At 37.6% G+C, this 25,773-nt stretch overlaps 2 protein-coding genes and 1 long non-coding RNA gene across 7 annotated transcripts in view; 2 read left to right on the forward strand and 1 right to left on the reverse strand.

Annotated features, from left to right (window-relative positions):
- LOC131359205 (uncharacterized) overlaps window positions 1–25,773 on the forward strand; it is a 105,783-nt gene that overhangs the window by 39,966 nt on the left and 40,044 nt on the right. The window lies entirely within an intron of this gene.
- On the reverse strand, window positions 527–10,505 carry ero1a (endoplasmic reticulum oxidoreductase 1 alpha). The gene is made up of 17 exons (XM_058398853.1): window positions 10,269–10,505; window positions 8,896–9,015; window positions 8,723–8,806; window positions 7,782–7,820; window positions 7,608–7,684; window positions 6,765–6,838; window positions 5,838–5,958; window positions 5,549–5,595; window positions 5,427–5,438; window positions 4,022–4,048; window positions 3,829–3,921; window positions 3,410–3,656; window positions 2,392–2,461; window positions 2,213–2,299; window positions 1,981–2,117; window positions 1,541–1,605; window positions 527–1,440 (listed from the first exon to the last, which is right to left on the reverse strand). The coding sequence occupies exons 1-16, from the start codon at window positions 10,365–10,367 to the stop codon at window positions 1,542–1,544; spliced, it is 1,398 nt and encodes a 465-aa protein (XP_058254836.1). The 5' UTR covers window positions 10,368–10,505; the 3' UTR covers window positions 527–1,440; window position 1,541.
- Window positions 16,479–25,773, forward strand: part of samd4a (sterile alpha motif domain containing 4A) — a 42,134-nt gene continuing 32,839 nt past the window's right edge. For 2 of the 5 annotated variants that reach the window (XM_058398848.1, XM_058398852.1), the window contains exons 1-2: window positions 16,481–16,831; window positions 18,476–18,993. In XM_058398848.1, coding sequence (XP_058254831.1) covers window positions 18,798–18,993 — 196 coding nt within the window. In that variant the 5' untranslated portion in view covers window positions 16,481–16,831; window positions 18,476–18,797. Of the gene's footprint in view, window positions 16,836–18,475; window positions 18,994–25,773 lie in introns of all 5 variants that reach the window. The other 3 variants (XM_058398850.1, XM_058398849.1, XM_058398851.1) reach the window with 3 other exon arrangements.

The following is a 25,773-nucleotide window of genomic DNA, read 5'->3' on the forward strand; positions in this document are numbered from 1 at the left end:
ACAGATCACGGCTGTTTTGCAGTATAAGGGGGGCCCACACAATATTAGGCAGGTGGTCATAATACCATGATATGATATAATATATGACCACATGCCTACTTGCAGGATAAAAATGACTTGATAGTGTTCATTACATCCTGATTACATCCCATCTCACAAAATAGCATCCTTACCCTTCCAAAAGCCTTGTCCCTGGCATCATTTATGCTTTTGTGTCTTGAACTGAATTAATTAAATCCAATTGGCTGCAGTTGGAGACAGGGCTCTAAGTCACATGCCTGCCTCCCAGACAACGACCTTCTGCTTGGTAGATTAATGAATTTGTTCAGGTTAAACTCAGACAAACAAAGATGCATTATATACTTGAATCAACTCTACTACAAACGCTAATCACGCCACACACACACCAGGCCATTTTCAGTAGTTTTACAGTATGTGGTAGAGTATCTGTTCTCATGCCTGGAGGATTGTGTGCTCAAAACTCTTGGTTTCTGCAAATCAACTCGAAACCCATTGCCCAAACGAAGACGTGTCAATAGTTTTATTAAAGAATGAAGAAATTTACAGTGCTGTTGTGAAAAAAACAAATGACAAATGCAGGTGTATATGACAATATATTACTATCACAAAAACAAATCTTCACACACACACACAACATTTTTCTCACATCATCTGTTTTTTCCTGTTTTAATGGCGTTTTTTGGTAAAGATGTCTTATCTATTCTGATTCTAACTAAACATCATGAAACACCATGTGAATTATGGACATAACCAAGTAATGTGATACAAGATACACAAAAATATACATGTAAAAATGATCTTTATGCATCAGTAGTAACTGACTATAATAACAAATTCAATTTCCACTTTATTGTCTCAGATTGGTTTCAAAATCCCTGAGAAACAGAAAAATCCTATCTATCTATCTCGGAGTGGTCATCATTCTTATTTTTCCCTCGAAACTTCTTCCACCGATATGCCATAGTGCAATTTGTGCTAACTGCTCAATTTAATCCTCAGTCATTAAAGTGCTCTGTTTGTTTAGGGGCATCTGTATGGACCGGATCTCACATGGATGTGTATGTTTCCAATGACATCTCACCAGCACCAAGACTTGTGAATTCCTGTGTAACTAACAATTTGGCCAAAAATGTCATTCGTTACAATCATAACCAATCAACCAAGACACGTTTCTTGAATGAAGTTTTCTTCTGTAGCGAATAAAGCTAAACCCGTGAGCTTCTAGCTACCAGTTTGCCCAGCCCAAAGCCTCACACATCACAAAGTGACACGGAAATACATGCTGAAAAACTCAAATCAGCTTTAAAATATCTAATAATACTGTTTTTAGATCTTTTTGTCCAATTTTCTAGTCAATAACGTGTCTGAAAGCACATAAACGAGCCTAATTAAAATGTTTAAACTGGTAGCTACAATCTCCTGTGAAAAAAACAAAAAGAAGCCAATGTCAAATATGTCTTAGTTGATGGATAGCAGGCTGTTCATCTACCGGGGAGGAATAAAAATAGTCCGAAATCACCTCATTGCTTGAGCTCGGATAAGAGTTTCCGGAAGTTTTCCAGTTCTCGAATACTTGTTGAGACTCTGGAAAGAAAATCAACCATAAGTAATTAATTAATTAATAGTAAACATATTTAAGCATTAAATGTTCAACTACCTCGTTTTGTGGATGTTACATAACATTTAAATGTAGCTAGAAATACTTAAAAGATGGATGTGTTCGTTATTAATACATTTAAATCTGTAATTATTGTGAATAAAACATGTTGCTATAGGAAAACAATCAACTCCTGAATGGAAGCTGTGTCACCGATTCGTTTTCCATGGTCCATTGTGCTTTACTGCTTACTTGCTGTTATATAATACTGTTAAATCGATTTGTCAATGTAAATGTTTCTGAATGAACTGTGTCTCAACTGCTTCGAAGTGCTAGAAATAAATTGTCGAAAGTGTCTGTACCTCCCGAAAGCGTTGAAGAGGGAAACGATCTCCTGTCGACTCAGCTGGAAGGACGGCTTGTCGCTACTGGACTGGGGAAGTGCTTCGATTTGCTTCTCCGAGAACAGGATCTTTAGAGCTGTACCTAAACCCTGGGTCTAAACAAGAAATCCATGACTAACCACATGATCCACAAGCGACTGGTGCAGAGATATCTCGTTCGAAATCAGTGGGACACTGTTGGTGCTCGTACCTGCAGTTTGCCCCACAGTCTGCACTTGAAGCATCCTACGCAGTCCATGATCTTGGAGATGTTCTTAAAAGTCTGCTTGAAGTCTTCCTGATGAACAGACGAGTAACGGATCAGTGGATCACAGGGCGATACATTAATGCTTTCTTTGATTAAATAAACTCTAGGTGCCGTGGACTGACTTTTAGTTTTGCCGCTTCGGTTTTATCACCTGCGAACAGCGTGGTTTCATCAAAATGCAATGGGAAAGACCTGAAAAAATGACATATTTGTTACTTGCATGTTTAGACACATGAAAATTATTCCATCATAATATTAAAATTACATCTACAGCTACTTGGTTGTCCACTCACTCATTATCTCTGACAAGCATGCGTCCTGTAACCAAAATGGCTAAAAACCAAGGAACCTGAAGGAGTTGGTGGCATCATCCACTATTAAGAGACTTCTACATCATCATGGCCTGAAAGACTGCCATGCAAGGAAGACCGCTGCTTACGATAAGACCCACTCACACATTTAAAAAAAAAAAAAAATGTTTTGGAGGTGATCTCCAAGAGTTCTCTGGTCAGAGGAAACCAAAAATGAACTGTTTGCCCATAATTAATAGCAATAGGTCTGAAAGAAACTAGGGTAAAAACAAATGTGAAACATGGGGGTGGCTGCATCATACTGCAGGGGTGTTTCACCACAAGAAAGGTGAAACATGGTCACAAGTGAGTCTTGTAGCAGGCAGACATGCAAAGTCAACATAGCAAGAAGTACTCAAGTGGCCCTCATTAAAAAAATAAAAATAAATGACAGAGAAAACATGTGGACTGAACTGCCTCTGTGCAAGGACACCCACAATGCCATCAGATACTAAATGCGTATGTAAATCTTTAACCCAGTGAAAATCTGATCTATTAAATAAAAGCTAAAGTAAATGTTTCTTATATATTATTTTAACATATGTTGATTATTCAACTAACAAAACACCTCAAGAGTTTCATTTAATATGAAACTACTAAAGGCTACAAATAAACTCCTTAACAAACTGCTCAAACAATATTGTAATTGTAGAATTAATTACTAAATCATATTATAATTCATTTCGTTTTTGAAAATGTGAATATTAAAAATAGTGATCCTTGGCTAATACAGTTATCCTAGCATGAAAAATCTACCCACTGTGTAAGTGGCTGTTTGTCATTCTCTTACTTGGCCATGTGGAGGAGCTCTAAGAGCAGCTCTTTAATCTGCTTGTCTTCTTCTGCCTCGCCGGTGTACAGGTGGACGGAGGGATGCTCAAAGAAAGGCAGGACTTTAGCCAGGGCACGGAGCTCGATCAGATAGAGGAAGTAGAGGTTCCTCAGACGCTTGGGTCCTTCTCCTTTGGTTAGTTCTTCATCAAATCGCAGCTGGAACTCTGTGACATTGGGACCCCATTTCCTCTCAAACCAGTTATCTGATCAATAACAAACAGGAAGCAAGGTTTTACTCGATGGACTGCAACAGACATTGACAGCTTTAGTTCAGATTTAGGACACGGTGGCTTAATTTCCACTTTCAGGAACATTTTTCAGAATGTAAATTATGTGTAAATGAAAACACTTAAACAGAACATTAATGGGACTCACCATCCAGCAGGTACCTAGCACTCAGGTGCACGTTTATGCTAGCATGCAGTCCTGAGACGAGCCTGAAAAAAGCTCTTTTCTCCACACACAGACCTGCATGCAGAGGACAAAGCATGTTAAAGAGCAAGACACAAACACACACACACACACACACACACACACACACACACACACGAGTAGCAATGCTGCTTACCTTCCAGCCACTTGTAGAATCCCCTTTCTGAAATACAAAAAGAAATTTACAACTCTATGCTCAACTACACCAACATTTACTATCTAAAAATAATGAACACAACCTTTATGACATTTCAATTATTAAGGTAACTTTTTAAAACCATATATAGTGCAAGCTTTATACATTTGCAGCCTCTAGAACATCCATCCATCCATTTTCTATACCTGCTTTATTCCTAATTAGGGTCACTGGGATCTGCTGGAGTCCATCCCAATACACACTAGGCGAAAAGCCTGGACAGGTCACCAGTTCATCACAGGGCCACAGATTTAGACAGACAACCACGCACACACAATCACTCCTATGGGCAATTTAGAATTACCAATCAACCTAATGTACATGGTTTTGGACTGTGGGAGGAAACCGGAGTAAACCCACGCAGGCACGGGGAGAACATGCAAACTCCCCTTTAGAACATACAGCAACAGAACAACAGCTAAGACAACATGAAGTTTACATCAACTAAGCTTTAGAACATCTCACTCTTAAGAACTTTGGAACAGTTACGACAACTAATAGAACTTTATGTCAAATAATTTGTCAACTTGGTATCCTCTGGATGTTTATAACAAGCAATTCAATTTTTTTTAGAACACTTTGGAACCACTGTCAACCTTTACAACTTTACAGACATAAGACAATCGTTACAAATTTATGTTAAAAATTACACAGGCAGTTTTTAGAACTTTACAGTTAAAAGTTTCCAACAATGAAGACGAGCTTTAGAAGCTGTAGACCTTTACATTAAAGCTTTAGAAACTTACGTCAAGTTAGGTTTTAGGATTACCTTTAACCTTCACAACTAAATTTTTTACAAAATTTGAGACTAGCTTTACATGTTTATGTTACAAAATGAATAAGTCTAAGATTTTGGAGCAATTATGTCACATTATAGAACTATTTTTACTGATAACTTTACAATAATTCTCCTGAGGTTTATACGAGTAAGTCTACCCTTAGAACTTTAGAACAATTACGTCATCCTTTAAAACTTTACAGTTAAACTTTACAACAATTAAGGGAGGCTTTAAGATTTTATATTTAAAAAATAATCTTTAGAATATTAGGCCAGTTAAACAAAGCTTTTTAACTAAAAAAAATTAAGACAATTGTTAGAAAACTGTTTTCAACAATCAAAACAAGCTTTAAAACTTTTTTGGAGTTAGTGTTTAGAATATAAGAATAGTTAGAACTTATGTAAGAACTTTCTGTAAAATATTTTATGTGAATTTTTAAATCCATCTCTGGAGAAAGTAAGTTGACGTTTAGAAAGTTAAAACAATTCTATTAAGCTATGTCAATCATTGAAACCTTTAAGACAATTAAATCAACGTTAAAATGAATTTCAATTTGTCTTCCTTACCTTCACTGTCTCCTGCAACACAAACAAGAAAGCGGAATTAATAAAATTCTTGTTTCTTTTTTATTGTGTGTAAATATTTGAGAAGAAAAAAACCACAGGGCACACAACACACACAAACTTACCACTGCTCGACACAAGAGGGTTCAGTGGTCGTTTAACTGTATACGGTCTAAAAGTGTAATAGAAAAAGCATTTACTAAGTGTAGAATTATCTGCTGCTTTCATAAATGATTACAAAAAAAGGGCTGAGCAATTCACAGTAGAACTATGTGTAAAAGTTTTTTTTCCGGTGCTTTGCGTTCACTAGCCCCAATGCTGATTCTAATCTAAGTCGCTGAGATGAACCAATTTCCTGTGAGAGATAAACATAGTGTTATCTCATCACTTCTACACCACTCGCTGTAAGCTTACTTGAAACAGTTCTCTTCATATATACTGTTCCATATCTGCCAGGCTTCGGGACCCTTATATCCAGTGTAGCGCTCAGGGTTCAAGAGGAGATCGACATACTGAGAATCCGGAGAGTCTTCATCTGAGAGAAAGGAATAACGACGAGTTCATGAAGATGAATATCGAATGATAAACTCTCAATAACGAAAAGTAAACAACACTGAACGCATTTGATTTGTATAATTAATACTTGTGTGTATTTGTTTTACGTTCATTTCTTCGGGAGTCAAAATTGCTTTGTTGAGGTAGCAGGAACATGTTTTAACAAATAAAAAAAAAATGAACTAAATAATAATAATAATAATAAAAAATGAATCCAGCATCTTATATCTCCAATTTTTAATATGTTTGATTACATTTTTTTAAACTGTGTTCAGTTTCCTTTTGCCTATCTTTCCCCTTTTTTCTCTTTACGATGAAAGCTAAATTATTGGATCAGAGTTCCTGGAGATTGGATTTCAAGAAGGTTTTCAGCAAACTTGTAATAATATCATAAACTGTGATAAAATTAAGCCCATTCCCAAACATACTGTATAATATATCCAGGAGCAGGATTATAGGATACATTTATATATATATATATATATATATATATATATATATATATATATATATATATATATATATATATATATATATATATATATATATATATATATATATATATATATATATTAATGCCTTGAATTCTAACACCACTAATATACTACTAATATATATATATATATATATATATATATATATATATATATATATATATATATATATATATATATATATATATATATATATATATATATATATAAACAGATCTTGCAGTGGACTCTGAGTGCATGTTGTCGGTAGTAGTTAAATTTCTATGCAAATGTCTTTGTTCTGCTCTATTACCATCGTGCATGCAAAAACGGTCGGCCTCGTCATCGTGCCGGTTCCATTCGAGCAGAGCCTGACGGGTTTCATCACTGTACAACACAAACTCTGAGTCAGAACTTACACAATACACAGCTTTCAACACTAAAGGAAAACTCCATAAGAAACTGGACTGTGTCGTATTGTTTTCCTCATTTAGTTTAGTTTGTCTGATGACTGTTAAGGGATGAATTCACATGGGCTTCAATTGGCAGAATGATGCTAATTAAAGATTCTAGTAGGCAAAGAGGAAAAAAGTCAACAGAATTTTACTACAGAAAGCCTAGTGTTCGTCAGTGGACGAGACAGGAAGTGGAAGTAACCACGATTAAATCAGCCTTTCAATCAGATGCAGATTTTGGCAAAATGAGGCAGAAAAAAGTCAGTTGTATGCTGAAGTAGTAAGGTGTCAAAAATAAGGCTAAACTGTAAATACAGATGTCAAGAGGGACAAAGCTGTTACCATACAAAGTATTCAAATAATTTTCTATTATGTATTTAATATTGTATTTGCAGTTGTTGGATTTTCAATGTGGCCAGTTAAGCTAGCTCCATAACAACGTTCCACAAGCTAATGAGCAACTTGATTAGCACACCAGACGTTTTACTGAGGCTTTGCAACAGTACACAGTGTTATGACTCAAAATGAACTCACCCACCTTTAATACTCACTACATACACTAAGCAAATGAATGATGCTAAATGGATTTTGAACCGTAGGCGACTCCTTGCACTGCACTACTTCTTCAAACACATTACATATCGAGATAAACAGCCTGTGTGTACATTTCAGGTTAACAAATATCAATCCACAATGTTTACCTCAGAGAGCTATTGACAGCGCCAAGCTTCTCTGCCATTTCACACTCCTTTGTGTGCTGGTTGGCCTCTAATGAATACTGTTCTCTCACACACACACACACACGACAATTAAACAGCGTCTCCATAGAAATTGCCATAAAAGCAATGTGGTTCATTAACTAGTATGGCTCATACCTTGAAGCTGCTGGATTTCAGCCCCTCGGGTACTTCATTCTGTTCAACATAATGAACAAAATACATTATACTAGCAAACAGTTTTATATTACATTAAAAATATTACAGTGTGGTTTTGTTCATTTGTTCCGAGACAATACGTTTTAGTGATGTATTAAAAGTAGTCAAAAATCCAGTGAGAATTTAGAGTGGACGGCTACAGCCCTTTAACTAAGATTAAGAGGAACCAGAATGAAGAGGTCACACATCCTTCCCCAGAACTTACAGTAACAGAGGCCATGCCTCCTCCACTAGAACTTATAGGAACAGAGGCCACACCTTCTTCACTAGAACTTCTAGAACATTCAGGAACAGAGGCCATGCTTCCTTCACTAGAACCAACAGGAACAGATGCCACACCTTCCTCACTAGAACCTCTAGATCTGACAGGAACAGAGGCTACACCTTTTTCACTATAACCTCTGGAACTGACAGGAACAGAGGCCACGCCTTCTACACTAGAATCTCTATAACTGACAGGAAGAGAGGCCACACTTTCTTCACTAGTACCTCTATAACTGACAGAAACAGAGGCCACACCTTCTTCACTAGAACCTCAAGAACTGACAGGAACAGAGGCCACACCTTCTTCACTAGAACCTCTAGAACTGACAGGAAGAGAAGCCATGCTGTCTTCACTAGAACCTCAAGAACTGACAGGAAGAGAGGCCACGCCTTCTTCACTAGAACCTCTATAACTGACAGGAACAGAGGCCACGCTTACTTGACTAGAACTAATCTCCTATAATAGCCTTGATGGCAAGATATGCCGCGCCTCGTTCAGTAGTAATGACAGGGACGAAGGCCACACCTTCTTAACTAGAACTAATAGGAACAGAGGCCACACCTCCTTGTCTAGATCTTGAGCAGCACTAGTGAATACTTAATATCAAAATACTCACAGGTTTGCATGGTTTAACAGCACAGTCTCTGAGACCACAGTGTCCGCTATCCGTCCAGAACGGACACGGGTTATTTAGCTTCACCTGAAATAGAAGAAAGTTAATAGTTTTAATCCATTAAAACAAAATTACTGAAAGGTTAAACTTTCACAATGTCACAAAAGGCATCCCACCTTATAGAACCTGAAATAATCAGATGAAAGGAGTTTCTGGAGTTGCGGGAAGAGCTTCTTGTTGTTGAAGCCGTCGATCGTTTCCACATCGCAGGCGCAGTCGTCCAGGCTACCGGTGACCTTATATAGCAAATAAGCAGACACACAAATAAACAGTTAAAAGTAAGACTGACCAATCACTGCTCACCTGACATCTGGTTAGTGTTAAACACTTCTTCTTCTTCTTCCAGCTTTTCCCTTCAGGGTCACCACGGCGAATCATCTCTCTCCACCTATCCCTATCTTCTACATCCTCAACACTTGCACCCACTAGCTTCATATCCTCATTTATTCCATCCATATACCTCCTCTTTGGCCTTCCTCTTTGCCTGCTGCCTGGCAGCTCCATGTCCAACATTCTCCTACTGATATACTCACTCTCCCTCCTCTGAACATGTCCAAACCATCTTAACCTGGCCTCTCTAACTTCGTCCCCCAAACGTCCAACATGAGCCGTCCCTCTGATGTACTCGTTCCTAATCCTGTCCACTCCCAAAGAGAACCTCAACATCTTCAGCTCTGCTACCTCCAGCTCTGACTCCTGTCTCTTCCTCAGTGACCCTGTCTCTAAACTATACAGCATGGCCGGTCTCACCATTGTCCTGTATACCTTCCCCTTGATTCTCGCTGATATTTTTCTATCACACAGAACTCCCGACACCTTTCTCCACCCATTCCGCCCTCGCTTCTTTACCTCTTTCCCACCACTGGACTGCTGACCCCAAGTACTTAAACTCATGTACCTTCTTCACCCTGTAATCTTACTGTTCCACTTCCCTCCCTTTCATTCCCATACGTGTACCTGGTCTTACTACGACTGACTTTCATGGTTAGTGTGTGTAATGAGTAGGATATGAACGTTTTTTCTTGTGTAAGCACTCGTACAAACATATCCATTCGGCTTGACAAACGAGCCCCATTAAGAGTAAATGAGCCTTTTGTCCATGCCCATGTTGTCCACTCATATAAACAGCCACTGGTCATGACACAGAGACACAACATGCTTCAACACAAGTATAAATCAGTCTTCAGCCTGAATATTGAGAATATACAGACAACTGTGTGTGTGTGTGTGTGTGTGTACACAATAATACAAACTGCATTCCGTGATTAAAGTCAAACACACATGCAGCTCATTAGTGAAACCGGAAATGGCATCTCAAAGAGGGTTAAGGAATAGTGTATGAAAGAAATGGTCAGGATTTTCACTACAACAAATACTACTACAGCAATGTCACTAAACCTATCATAAAAAACGAACAAAACATAGACATTTAGACACTCGGTTGAATTTTCTGCACGCAGATAAAACCTTGTTTTTTTGTTAAACTTACTTTGCAGAAACACCTGTGTGCAGCAGAGCTCCCCGAACTGCCTGAGACAGGAAACACAAGCACAATGAAGTTAATACAGAAAAATAATAATAATCTCATCTTCACTGCTATGTTCTACAAACGTAAATACGGAGATGATCGTTTTGTAAGATGGAGTTTATTATAGGTCCTGCGTGCGCGCGCTCGTGCGCGTGTATGTGTGATGTGTCATGAACGATTGACTCCCACTTTCAGTAACTTCCTGGTTCCTACGTGAAAGACGTGAAAGACGTGTCTCGTGATCCGGAATCGAAGCTGCTCCCTATTTGATTTAAGTGCACTACGATGTCGGGTTTGTCGTCGCTGTTGTCGCACCCTACTTAGTGCACTTACGTAGTGAGGAGGAATGTTTTTTAGGATTCAGCCCCAGATAACGGGGATAAATTCAAATAAAATATCTGAAATAACGAAATTAAAAATAGATTGAATTCTTTTTAGATTGATTGATTGATTGATTGACTGACTGACTGACTGACTGACTGACTGACTGACTGATTGATTGACTGACTGACTGATTGACTGACTGACTGACTGATTGATTGACTGACTGATTGATTAATTATTTTCCCCAATCAATATGCTAATAAGATTCACAGATTTATGATGGATGTTTGAAGGATACATGGATTAATATATATATATATATATATATATATATATATATATATATATATATATATATATATATATATATATATATATATATATATATAGTAATTTCACAACAGGAAACTGGACACTTTGCACAACACATCTGCGCATGATTATTGTGTCATGCCTAGCAATAAACCCAAGATGGGCAATGAAATTTAGAGCAGTTCAACAACAACTGTCAAAGATTTAAAAAATATTTGAGCTGGGGTAATACACTTAGAAGATACTAAAATCGCAGTGGAAATGTAGGGCACTTACTGCAGTACCTTTGAGGTGAAACATTCTGCTCCTCAACATATTTTTGATCATTTCCTCCATAATGATTTCTCATAATTGATGAAAGGTGAAAGGAGGAACAAAAAACTTCAGAGATCATTTTATTAGTAATAATTTGCTTCTATTATGTAGTTAACTCAACGTAGTGTGTCATGTGTTCATTTGACCACAAGATGGCGCCAAAGTTTAAAAAAGTTTAATGTAAGTTGCCAAAACTACTCCAGAACTAATAGACTGAATGATTATCATCATCAATAGAGTACGGTACTAACAGATATAGTGATTATCATCATCAGTAGAGTACAGTACCAATAGACATAGTGATTATCATCATCAAAAGAGTACAGTATTAATAGTTTGATTGATTCTCCTCATTTCTAGAGTATGGAACTAATAGTTTATTACTAATAGACATAGTGAGTATAATCATCTATAGAGTATGGTACTAATAGACTGAGTGATTATCAGGGGCGATTCTAGGATTTTCATTTAAGGGGGGGTCCAATGGAGGTATAATGGTATAATAAACCACTTATCCGATCTATCATCGGGTCACGGGGAGCCTGTGCCTATCTCAGGTGTCATCAGGCATCAAGGTAGGTGCCAACCCATTGCAGGGCACACACTCATTCACTCATGCAATCACACACTATGGGCAATTTAGAGACTCCAATCAGCCAGAATTTTTAGGGGGGCTGAGTAGAAATGTTAAATGGCCTAGCGACACCCATGGTGATTATCATCATCAGTAAAGTATGGTGCTAATAGACTGAGTGATTTTCTTCAATAGAGGACAGCGCTAATACATTGAGTGAATATCATCAATAGAGTACGGTACTAATAAACTCACTGATTATCATTATCAATAGAGTACGGTACTAATAGACTGACTGATTATCATTATCAATAGAGTACGGTACTAATAGACTGACTGATTATCATTATCAATAGAGTACGGTACTAATAGACTGACTGATTATCATTATCAATAGAGTATGGTACTAATAGACTGACTGATTATCATTATCAATAGAGTACGGTACTAATAGACTGACTGATTATCATTATCAATAGAGTACGGTACTAATAGACTGACTGATTATGATTATCAATAGAGTACGGTACTAATAGACTGACTGATTATGATTATCAATAGAGTACGGTACTAATAGACTGACTGATTATCATTATCAATAGAGTACGGTACTAATAGACTGACTGATTATCATTATCAATAGAGTACGGTACTAATAGACTGACTGATTATCATTATCAATAGAGTATGGTACTAATAGACTGACTGATTATCATTATCAATAGAGTACGGTACTAATAGACTGACTGATTATGATTATCAATAGAGTACGGTACTAATAGACTGACTGATTATCATTATCAATAGAGTACGGTACTAATAGACTGACTGATTATGATTATCAATAGAGTACGGTACTAATAGACTGACTGATTATGATTATCAATAGAGTACGGTACTAATAGACTGACTGATTATCATTATCAATAGAGTACGGTACTAATAGACTGACTGATTATCATTATCAATAGAGTACGGTACTAATAGACTGACTGATTATGATTATCAATAGAGTACAGTACTAATAGACTGACTGATTATCATTATCAATAGAGTACGGTACTAATAGACTGACTGATTATGATTATCAATAGAGTACGGTGCTAATAGACTGACTGATTATGATTATCAATAGAGTACGGTACTAATAGACTGACTGATTATCATTATCAATAGAGTACGGTACTAATAGACTGACTGATTATCATTATCAATAGAGTACGGTACTAATAGACTGACTGATTATCATTATCAATAGAGTACGGTACTAATAGACTGACTGATTATCATTATCAATAGAGTACGGTACTAATAGACTGACTGATTATCATTATCAGTAGAGTACGGTACTAATAGACTGACTGATTATCATTATCAATAGAGTACGGTACTAATAGACTGACTGATTATCATTATCAATAGAGTACGGTACTAATAGACTGACTGATTATCATTATCAATAGAGTACGGTACTAATAGACTGACTGATTATCATTATCAATAGAGTACGGTACTAATAGACTGACTGATTATGATTATCAATAGAGTACGGTACTAATAGACTGACTGATTATCATTATCAATAGAGTACGGTACTAATAGACTGACTGATTATCATTATCAATAGAGTACGGTACTAATAGACTGACTCATTATGATTATCAATAGAGTACGGTACTAATAGACTGACTGATTATCATTATCAATAGAGTACGGTACTAATAGACTGACTGATTATCATTATCAATAGAGTACGGTACTAATAGACTGACTGATTATGATTATCAATAGAGTACGGTACTAATAGACTGACTGATTATCATCAATAGAGTACGGTACTAATAGACTGACTGATTATGATTATCAGTAGAGTACGGTACTAATAGACTGACTGATTATCATCAATAGAGTACGGTACTAATAGACTGAGTGATTTTCTTCAATAGAGGACAGTGAGATAATTTTGTTCGTAATTCTTTGCTTCTCAGTTTTGCTTCTTAGTTAGTGGCGTCAACTCAATGTAGTGTGTCATGTCTTAATTTGACCATAAGATGGCGCCAAAGATAAGTGTGTATTGTAAGTTGCTGAAACTAGAATATTAGACGGGAAATTAATTTAAGGTTTTTCTTTTTGTTTTGTATCTCCATATTAATGCCATGCCTTCGAAATAGTAAGTTTAACCAAACCCACACATGGGTGTCATGGTCAAATATCCACAAATTTCTAGCCGTATATTATTTATCAGGACACACGTTTTATTTTATATATGACATAATGGGATTATGATTCCTAGTGGGCGCTGTCTTACTTCAAACTTTCTCAGCATTGGGATAAAAATAAACGTTTTACACTGGAATAATTTAAACTGAAACATTTTTATTGGAATAAAATTAATACAATTGGGTGCTGATATTTTATTACTTCAGTTTAAGAATGCAGTGTTAAAAATATACGCAATTATCAAAATACTTCTACTATTACTACTACTACTACTACTACTACTAATAATAATAATAAATAATATTTCCATATTTCCTGTAGTTAGTGTACTAAATATAGTTTATATTTTCTCTCATTTTAGTAATGTGTTAATTCTGCCACAAGATGGCGCCAAAGAATAAAATGTATGGCACTAAACCCACGTAATTGAGGTGTCGTTCCAGTTTACTCCAATTAGCTGGTGTTCGTTTAAAGTTCACCTTTTACTCAGCACTCAAGTGTGTATAAAGCATATTTCAAAATATGTTCCATACCCACTTAACAGTAAAGTGAGTAACTGTGGCTGGATTTGAGAAAAATACTGTAATTAGATTTTGGCTGAACTATATTTCCTTCTATACTGAGGTCATATGCAGCATATGAAAGTGGAACATGAGCAGTGCTGGAGTCTTGGATCATCAGTGATTATTAGTGGCCTTATGTGTTTCTGTGACAAAGAAATCTTGAACAATAATACACCGAACAATAAATCTAAACCAGCTAGAAGACACACTTCTGTGTTACTAAAAAGGGCTTTACCAAATGTGTCCTCATGGACCCTGGTCCAAGCAAACTTCAAACTGATCTAAAACCCCTAATGAATTAGCTTTGGGTCAGAATTATGTAGGAATTGATGAGAATTATGTTCATAGATGCAGATGTACAAGAGATTTAATGCCATAAGGTTTATGAAATACAAATATAATGTATTTTTTAAATATACATTTTTCTACCATTATTTTATGTCATTTCATGCTGGGTCAGTATTGAATCATTTCCCTGGCTATATTTCACAGGAAATCTTTTTAAAGGCCACCTTAAAACACAATCTCTTCACATAATTTACACAAAGAGTCGGCTCTATAACTGTGAGCATCTGTAGAAACAGATCAAATATCAGCTATCATCCGAAGCCCAGAGCTCTGATGGCATATCAGCATTGCATTTAAAGAGTGAATCATTGGATCTCGGTCACAATTAAAGTAACATTTCGTTCTTATGCTGGGAAACATGACAGAGGTGGATCAGCAGTTAAGCCATCTTGTGCCAGCGAGTGGAAAATGACCAAGAAGGACTTCCACAGAACCACTGCTTAGGAGCTAGAGCAACACCAATAACCTTCAGTTGGTCATCTCTTTGTTTGAAAAGGATTCTTCATGATTTAAGGATTCTGAATCATCAAAACAGACAGAGAAGACAGAGACCAAATCCAATCCCTCAGCTGAACACTCCAGGTGAGCAGTATAACTAAATATCTATTAATAAACAAGCCTTGTACCTTGTTTTTATGGGTACAGCAGTGTTTAACCTCTCATGATCTCTGTAGGACTTCATGATGTGTACATTTAGTGTTTTTATCCTGCTCTAGCATTTTTATTTAAACCCATGATCTACTTGATCAGCTTGTCACTGGAATGAATTTGTTCTAGCAGGAAATCATACATACTTTATTTCCTTTTTTTCCCACCACCAATCCAGATCACAGACACACTTATGCAGTGAACTTTTAAGCCCTTATTTATTTATATGGATGGGATGACAACAAATACTTCGACTTTACTACTTAATGGAGTGAGAGAGCGAGTGTATGGTAATGAACTGAAAATTAAAACCAGGGGTCAAATCTTAGTGCACCGTGGATGCCTCCTACTGGAAGGAATGTGTCAGTACAGTCTACCTTATACAATGAAGAACTCAAGGGGGGTATCAAATGGATCCTAAATATAAAGTTGTCCTTTTGTATGCCTTTTCAGATTTTTTTTTTTTGGCTTGGAGATATAAACTGTGAACGTTGTTGTATCTGTGTTGTATCTACATACAAGCAAGGATATGGTTTAGTTCTTATTTCTGCCCCTAAAAAAACAAAACAACTTTTGCCCCTTTCTCTCAAGACATTCATTTTTTCACACCTCAACTGTTCAAATCCAAAGCCTTTCTATGGAATCCCCTTTCCCTTAAAAAAAAAAAAAAAAAAAAAAAAGTAAAAAAAGGACTAATCCCAGGTCAGTGGTCTCAGTGTGATCTGTTCCTGTAACTCCATTCTCTATTTTTGTGCTTGCGTGTGCTGCCAAGCCCCTGACGTAATGCTCCCTGTTAATGATTCGCATGTGGGAAGCAAAAGCAATGCTGAGTCTCTCCTCTGGACTGGAGGGAGGGAGAGAAAAAAAAAGCCCAAGCAATGCTGAGTCTTTGCTCTGGACTGGGGGCAGCAGAAAAGCAAAAGCAAGCCTGAGCCTCTCCACTGGGACTGTTAAGGAGGGGGGGGAACGCAAAGAAAGAAATGTTAGGACTCCTTTCTGGACTTTAGGGAGGAAAAGCAGGGAAAGGAATAGCAAAGGCAATGCTGGTCGTCTGGTCAGGAGTGTAAGGAGAAAATATAGCAATGCTGAGTCTGTTGTCTGGACTGAGAAAACTTGGTCAACATGGCCAAACCCTGGAGTGAGCCTGAGTGAGTTGGGGCTTTCGCTCCACTTCCAACTTTGAACACAGCACTTTGGACACATGCATACTGGACCTCAAAGTGGGTAACTACTATTTATTATTAATTCCTCTTCTTCTCAATATTATTATTATTAGATTTGATTTATTATAGACTATCTCTGCTACCTCCTACCTCCACTCCTCTCCTTCTCTCTCTCTCTCTCTCTTTTCTAAAACATATTATCCAAATGTCTGTCTGTCTGGCGTCCATAGGCAGCCTATTTTAAGGCTGAATGAAAATAGCCTGTATATGGGGAAATTATAGACATATTTGCCCCGAGAGTCAGGACACTCAGCAGCTTTTCTGAGTCCTAGACGCCTTCAGTACAGGAAATAAACGGGTAAGCGCTTTCTCTCTCTCTCTCTCTCTCTCTCTCTCTCTCTCTCTCTCTCTCCCTTCGTTTCTTTATTCTCTTTTCTCCAGCTGAATTGCAGAGGATATGAGAAATGCAGAATGGTTGTTACAGTTGTAGACGTGCAACAAATCCCCTTTCTTTTTTGGGGGGGGGGCGCAGTTTTATTTATTTATTTTTCCCCTCGAAAGCGTTGAAGAAAGATCTGGACTTGTATGCGCTAACCTAACATAACCCAGCCTAGGAGCTTTCTAATATCGCTTGTTTGGAGGTTATTCCGGCGAATTTGCTGGAAAGAATTATGTTTTAGGGAAAACAAAGCAAAGCGTTTGACAAATTCTGTTTTTTTAATCGCGCGTTTTGGACTAGTTTTGGGGTTTGTTTGCCTGTGTTGTATGTAACGCTCGCGAGCTGCTTGCAAACGCCTGTCTCGAGCCTTGGTTTATTTTTATCGGCGCTAATAATGTAGCTTGGAAAGAGAGAAGACGATAAATGGCTCTGTTATGACAGGATTAGTTGTGGATATCAGGCTGGAAATGTTGAACCCGGTCCGCTTTCATGCCTGGGTTAAACAAGATGACAGCCCCTGACACGCCGAGGAATCTGTGCCTGTGTGTGTGTGTGTAGTGTGTGTGTGTAGTGTGTGTTAATTAGGGATATCACGATTGTCCTAACAATCACAATATTCAACAGAGATGTTCTCTTGGACCATGTGCCACTTAACTATCGCACCTGCCTTCTAAAGTTCATTATACTGGACGTTACTGAAAAGGCATGACGTCATAACATCATCAGGGACGTCATAATATCAGCATAATGTGCAATTATGGAGAAATAATCAACCATGTCATTCTTTGCAGCAGACCTTAAAAGGCTTTTAATTACATTTACACTCTTTTTTTTTTCTCGTTAAAAAACGAATTTTTATCCGTTTCTAGCTGTGCTGTGAAACACCTACAGAACAAGTTGGTTCCTGTTTTCACTCAACAGCCATAAACAGTCCTTGCTTCATCACTCAGCTCCCCTCTTTATCATTTTTTTCCCTCCCACTTAATGTTAATAAGAGAAAAATGCAGTTTGTCATGTTCCTGAGAACCCGCAACTCTTCTCAGGGTTCCAGAGTGTGACGCTGGAGACTCCTTTCGAACATGTGATGTAAACATCTCATATCATAAACTATCATAAGCTGTTTATGTGGATTAGTATCTGTGGTTTACCATAGGACATGTGATCAGATTGACACTTTTCAATCAGGAACGTATAAATCCATCCATCCGTTCATCAGTGCATCTATCTATAGGCTCTAACCATGTGTCACTTCCTCTTTGTAGATCGAAGGTGTTCCTGGTGAAAAATGCCAGCAGCAGTACATCTACATTAACGCAGGACGGCCATCACGGAGTGTCGCTGTTGTGTTCATCACTCATCCCGCCAAACCCCTGGAGAAGAACCCTGTCTCGTATCGAAACATAACCAAGAATGACGAGACGGCACTCAAGTCCTCATTAACCTCGCTCGAACCGGTTGTGACTTCCGAGCAGATAAATCAGAGCTTTTCCTGGATCCATCTGTGAAGCTATTCCCACAGCATAGAATAAATCCATCGCTCTTATCAAACCCACGGCGCAGTGTTCAAGTGCAGCCCACCAGACCATGATGTTTCGTGACCAGGTGGGCGTCTTGGCCAGCTGGTTTAAGGGCTGGAACGAGTGTGAGCAGACCGTGGCTCTGCTGTCGCTGTTGAAACGGGTGAGTCGGACCCAGGCTCGGTTCCTGCAGCTCTGTCTGGAGCATTCATTAGCTGAGTGCACGGAGCTGCACGTTCTTGAAGTGGAAGCCAACAACCCAGGTCAGTAGAGCACGCTTGAGTCATTGCTACTATGAAAAGCAGGTGCATTGAGATTACTATGCAATCATCGACCATTCTTCAGATTCTCAGTCAAGGCTGGTCATTTATCTCTAGCTCGATAATGGAGATATTAGGGTGGATATTAGGGCATCATATCACATGCTGTCATCAATGGCATAATAATAATAACGACTTAAGAATGTTTCAAGTTCGTAATGTTGTACTGCCTCAATACTCTATTTCCTCCCAATATGAAACAGGGCAAGCAGAAAAAGTGTAAAAACTTCTGTCTTTAGTAGTCTACAGTGTTGCTTGAGCAGAGACCGTGGCCATGGAAACAAAAACCTTGGTAACCAAATCATCTGATTAAAAAACGTGTAGTGGTGTCTGGTCTACTGATGAGCAGATTAACAGTGTAATCAGTTAAAGGGATATCTTGGTGCTTATATAATCTCATCTGTGTTGTGCTGATATACTTTATTTATACTGTATATACAGTACACACACACACACAGACACACACACAGAGGTGTGAACATGAGATTCATTCCTGTGAAAGAACTTATACTCCTTATTTTATAATATATGTAAAGACCCACTTTCATTATTGGAAAATAATCACTTCAACCTCATGTCTTTTATATTGTTTCTTATACCATGGCAATTTCATTTTTCTATTTATGAATGAATGACACATGATACTATTTAGGCCTTGAATGAATGCATTCGTTTTTCAGAAGAACACCACCTGTCTCAGCTGATGGATTGCGTGATTTTGTAAACTAGATTTTTCCTCTGAACCATTCCTTTAACTCTGTTATAGAGATGAACTCGTGAGCCTGTACAGAGGTTAAAAAACGAAGCCGCAGTTTATCTTGCCGAGAAGCTGCCATGAAGCTGTGAGATAAATTCAGCCGTTGATGGTTTGACTACACGGGTGTGTATGTGTACAGCACGGTTTTGCATACGTCCGGCCTCCCCACAATGAGGGCCAGCTTTGGACAGTTTGCAAATCACTGCATTTGCATGTATGTATTTCTATCCTCCTGAGTCTTTGAGTCATTACTGGTGGGTGTTTGCTTTTATATGTGATTGGACGTCATCCCCCAGGGCCTTGTTAGTCAGTCTTACCTGTGTCAGCAAGTGCTAATGCCAGCTTCCTCTGACTCACATAAGAGAGAAGTGTGACTCTTTTGTTACGGTGTTTGCCTCTATAGTTTCACTAGGAGATTTTGGTGAATGGGTTTGGTTGGCTGTATCAACATGTAAAGAAAACTATTAGTGTGCTGTATATAGTGCACTGGATCAAGTGCTATTTTATAAACTGCTGAATAATGAGGAAGGAAACCATATCGTTATATCAATTTCTTCAGTTCATATAGCAATACATTGGCAATATGGTAGATGTTTGTTTATTTATTTATTTATTTATTTATTTACAAATCTTGCCATATTTTAATTTATATCTAATTCATGAACAGTGTAATATTAAATTGCAATACATTTGAGAGCAAAGAAAGAAACGCTCTGTTTTCTTCTTCAGTCCATATTTTCTATCCCTTTTTTATTTGGCCGTAAAGCAAATTCCATTTGTGTGTTTAGAGGCAGTGCTATAGATGCTCCGAAATCTCGGACTAGTCACGAAAAATCTCACAGCCTCAGAGGTGTGAACTACATGCAGCTAATTTAAATAATCAGATTGCTGAACCTAACGAAAATCCATTTACGCAGGTGCCTAACTCATCGCTGAATACATGTAAGGCTCCCCAGATAAATATTGACATAACTTTTGGACTCAAGTCACGCACTCTGAATTCAGTCCTATGTATTTAAAAAAAAAAAAATCAACTCAGAAGAAACTTAAAAGGAAATAGTGGTTACTAGAAGCTAACAAGTTTTTATTATTATCATCATTATTATTATTATTATTATCATCGGGATACCATAATTTAAAGTAGCCTAAAAGAACCTATAACAAATGCATTTATTGGCAAAATTCTGTACCCTTATTTTGAAAACTAACTGATTAATTTGTGTGCGTAAGGTTTTTCTTGATGGTTAGCTTCTAAATGTAGAACTTTAGCTCACTAACTTATTCCCAAACGGTTAGACATATCTAGGCATTCTAGTAAAATAGTGCTAGTTTGGTGACGTTTGAAAAGAAGGTGAGGTTTTAGCTTTAGATAGCTTCAGTGAGCCTTTAAGGCTGGAATTTGATCAGCTAGCTATTAGCACATGGCCAGTTTTGTATGAACAGAAATGCTATCGTGCTAGAGAAGTTAGCAATAAAGTTGCTACTAGTTAGCGTTAATGTTTTTCACATGTTTTGGTGGCAGAAGTATAGATTTACCAGAACTAGCTGTGTGATGTAAGGCAGAAAATGTTTTATTTTATGGATCAGCTCACCAACCCTAAAGAAGAAGAAGCACAATTTCTTTCCAGACAGCAAAAAAATTCTTTTACAAGCAAAGAGAAGGGTGGACAGCCATGACCGAATCTGGTCAAGTGTAAGAGTGTCTTCAACTTTGTCAACTGAGTATTTATTTAGATGAGTAACATTTTTGCTTGAGTATTGGATGTCTTCATCCATCCATCGTCTATACTCACTTTATTCCTAATTAGGGACACGGGGGTCTGCTGGAGCCTATCCCAGCGCACATTGGGTGAAAGGCTGGGGTACACCCTGGACAGGTCACCAGTCCATCACAGGGCCACATGTAGACAGACAACCACACACACACACAATCATTTTAGTATTACCAATCCACCTAATGTACATGTTTTTGGACAGAAAGGGCCCTGCCTGTTCGAACCCGGGATTCAAACCCAGGACCTTCTTGCTGTGAGGCAACAGTGCTAGCCACTTAGCCACCTGTTTCTGTAAAATATGAGGCCCAGATACTTCCAGAAAATTCCACATGACATGATTTATCACCTTTTTCTAACAAAAATCAGCTACTATAAGCTGTCTCTACAAAAATGACTAAAGTAGGCATGTATTAAATTTGCCCAGAAAGGATCAAGTAAAAATAACAAACACTGCATTACTTTTTCCATAAACTCTGTTTAAATATACACCTTGCCGTGTTCATAAGCACTCGGTCAACAGATTAAACAACACCATCTCTTCGTGTTTCTTTTTAACCTTCTAGTACTAAAATGTTTAAAAGGTCCTGAGAGCGGCGTTTACAGCTGGTTAACTTTCAGCTGGAAGTGCGAATGGAAAGACACAACTATTTGGAAGGAACTGTACTAATGAAAGGAATCCACAATGACCTACTTATTCGAGTCTGTGAAGAAGCAGCCTTGTTCTCCAACCCGAAGTGATGCAATGTATTAGCCGTTCGTCTCAGCATCCCACAACACGCCGATGGTGACTTTGAGCTAAGTGTTTATGGACTCACGGAATAACATGTTATTTCAAGTCGGTGTTTGAATATTAAAGAAAATCCAAACTCTGGAAACTCTTGTGACTTGCACAGAGGCAGTTCTGTTTTGCGTACATAATTATTGAATAAAGAAAGAATATTCTTTATAATGTATGGGTTACAGTGTGTGTGTGTGTGTGTGTGTTGGACATAGTGATAAATAGTAGCATAAAATACATCAATATTTACTGAATATATTTACACCTGTTAAATTGAAAAGGAAATCCTTTCCTCTTCCTTCTTTCGGATAAATATGAAGCTCCACCAAAGTCAATAATTCTGCTCTTCTGAATTCTCGCATCTGATTGGTCAGAAGGTGTTGGTTGATTTTCCATTAGAAGTTCAAGAATTTCCCTCATGGGAACAATAAAGTATCTATCTATCTATCTATCTATCTATCTATCTATCTATCTATCTATCTATCTATCTATCTATCTATCTATCTATCTATCTATCTATCTATCTATCTATCTATCTATCTATCTATCTATCTATCTATCTATCTATCTATCTATCTATCACAGCAGCTCTGACAGTAGCTTCAGCTGTACGGCAAGTAATATGCTCCTTCTCCCAGACTATGATTTCTACAGTAATGACTAACTTTACAAATTATAATCAGATTCAAATATGCGATTTTAATTAACAAATTAAAACCTTTTATTATTGATATACTCAAACTCTCTGTAAGGAGATTTTAACATTATTTAACATTTTCATGGAAGGAGTCTCCAGCGTCAGAGCTTTAAATATAAACCTTTTCTGTCTTAAGTTTATAATAAAACACTTGAGGATGTGTTGATTCTATAGAAAAGAATGTCGTTACTTATAACAGCACACCCTGTCACATGCTTACAAATGGAAGAGCTAGCTTCCTGTCTTACAGTTCAGTTCATACTGCACATGCTAGTTATGCTGGTGAATTTAGCTAGCTAAATGTAACAAGGCATCTCTCGCTAGATATCTCAGTTAGTTGTTATTTTATAAATAAAAAAAAACAAAGGTTTTTTTTTAGTATTTAAGCTCTCTTCGTCATTTCATGTGTGTGTGCTCGAGTGTTATTCTGTCTCTTACTTCCTTGATCTGGAGTATAATCCCTCAGGCATGGTGCAGATCACAGGTTTGGGAAAGGATGTGACAAGGGAGCTCTGTGTGTGTGTCTGTCTGTGTGTGTGTGTGTGTATGTGTGTGTGTGTAAAATCTTGGAGGCGGTGCCCACGCCATGGTGCTGTTTAGATCAGAGTTGATTTTCCACCATGGTGGCCTCCCTGGGAGTTGGATACCATGCCACACACACACACACACACACACACACACAGTGTTTGTGCCCAGCTGCTGCACTCCACTCACAGCATCCAGTCCCCGCTGGAACAGTCACATGGCACATGCTCAGTCTCAGCGGAGAAGGTCATTTCTGACATTCAGCTTTTCAGACTCTGTAATTTGTCTAATGTGATTCCTCATGTCCACGGTTTCTGTCACTACTGATAAATCAGTGTTGTAGGTCATGAGGTATAAGAAGACTCTTGCAGGTAGGTAGGTAGATGGGTAGGTAAGAAGATCCATGTTGCAGTATTCCAGACATTTGTATCTTTATCTTTCAGACTCAGAGAAAGTAACTATTTTGTACCTTGGATACTTTCTGGCAGTTTATCCTAGCACGGAATATTGTTTTGAATATTCTGAAATTTGACTGTTGTTATGGAAATGTTTGAACACTTAATTGGAAAACTGACTAAAATCGTCTGTCTCCATTATCTCCTGTTCTTCGAAAATAAATGATAGTACAAGTGATAAGAAACTAAACAAAATACTTAGTAGAGTATGCTGTATCAATAATGGAAAGACTAGGAATATTTTCATGTTTGATAGAAAGCTGATCTCAGAGTGCTGCGTAAAAGCTTACACTCACATACTGACCGATTTTTTTTTGAACATTCAGCTTGTCAAACGAGAAGCTGGTGGAAAATGTACAGACCGTTAAAAAGCATTAGAACTGGAGACTCCTTCTGTAAATGAAAAATAAACATCTCTTCACAGAAAACGTTTGGTTCATTGTTTATTCCGGTTCTTATAAGATGTTTAGGCTTATGTAGGGTGCCCTTTTTACAAAATTATTGTCGGAGCCTCTTGTAGAGAATGAATCCGAACCTTCCGAACGATCAGATCCGAGAATTCATTTCAAGTGATGCAGACTTTCCTTGTGATGACTGTTACAACAGAAGCGGTGTCTGAAGAAGTTAATAAACAGTGAGCGTTTTCATACCACTGCATGTATTGGAAGCTAAATCCACTCCTCTTTATAAAGTTTTTCCAAGCCAACACCCAAACACTCGCTCGGTCATGGCTGTCCACCCTTCTCTTTGCTTGTAACAGAATTTTTTTTGCTGTCTGGAAAGAAATTGTGCTTCTTCTTCTTTAGGGTTGGTGAGCTGTTTCATCATAGCCACACAGTAGCAAACTGTTTCTTTCTGGCATGCAATGATTTATGCTACGACGTTTCGCTCCAAACACTGCGTCTTGTCAAGGTATGATAATACTGTACAGTACACAACTTATCATTATATTGTTATCGGAGAACCTTGTTATTCAGGAGAACCTGGGTTCAAAAAGTGCTGATTATTGCTAGTGTTCTTGCACTGTATTCAGAAGGAAGGTATAGGGCTAAGGTCAAGAGAGCAGTTGTCAAGCCCGACACCAGGATCAACCAGGATCAAGTCTAAATAAAAGGAAGACTGAATGGATTGCGCCAGTGGTAAGGCTGGTTTTCTAGAAGAACCAATTATTAATACCAATTATGCACCAAGTGAAAAGATTTTTTTCTCATTCAAGATGAAGATAATGATCAATGTAAAAGGTCAATACAGCGGGCCATTTCCATGACAGACAGCTTAAAGACAAATGTTTAACAACAGATGAGCTTTCCGGATTGGGATAATATCCGCCAGGTTTGGAAACATGTCATGATATAAAAGTTAACGTCTCCATCGTAACATGGTTCAGCGAAAGACGTTTGAATTGAAGATGTCTATCAGAACAATGTAGAAATGGAAGCTTATAGCTATTAGCGTTAATGTCTGATCATTTTATATTCAGATTATACGCAGTGGAGCTGTTTTATTGTCTTGGTAGACTTCGTTTCACTTCCCTTCACGTCACTTGTCTGGACAAAATGGACAAAAAAATGGACAAAATTTGATGCATGATATTTTATGATAGAACTAAATTGGGGGTTAATATAAACAAACTTCAGATCGATTCACTGAATTATTTGCTCTAGGATTAGCAGCTTCATAAAAATCAACATGACTGCAAGAAGACTATAAATGTTAACATGACGTTTTAAAAAAGC

Source organism: Hemibagrus wyckioides, linkage group LG09 (genome assembly GCF_019097595.1).
Source record: "Hemibagrus wyckioides isolate EC202008001 linkage group LG09, SWU_Hwy_1.0, whole genome shotgun sequence".
NCBI lineage: Eukaryota > Metazoa > Chordata > Actinopteri > Siluriformes > Bagridae > Hemibagrus > Hemibagrus wyckioides.

Bases quoted from the DNA above. Each gene is read 5' to 3' on its own strand.
- ero1a (XM_058398853.1), bottom strand. From the start codon at position 10,367: ATGAGATTATTATTATTTTTCTGTATTAACTTCATTGTGCTTGTGTTT. The intron at 5,596-5,837 runs GTAAGCTTACAG...TTACACTTTTAG, and splicing joins TATGAAGAGAACTGTTTCAA to ACCGTATACAGTTAAACGAC. The intron at 1,606-1,980 runs GTACAGACACTT...TTTTCTTTCCAG, and splicing joins CTCTTCAACGCTTTCGGGAG to AGTCTCAACAAGTATTCGAG.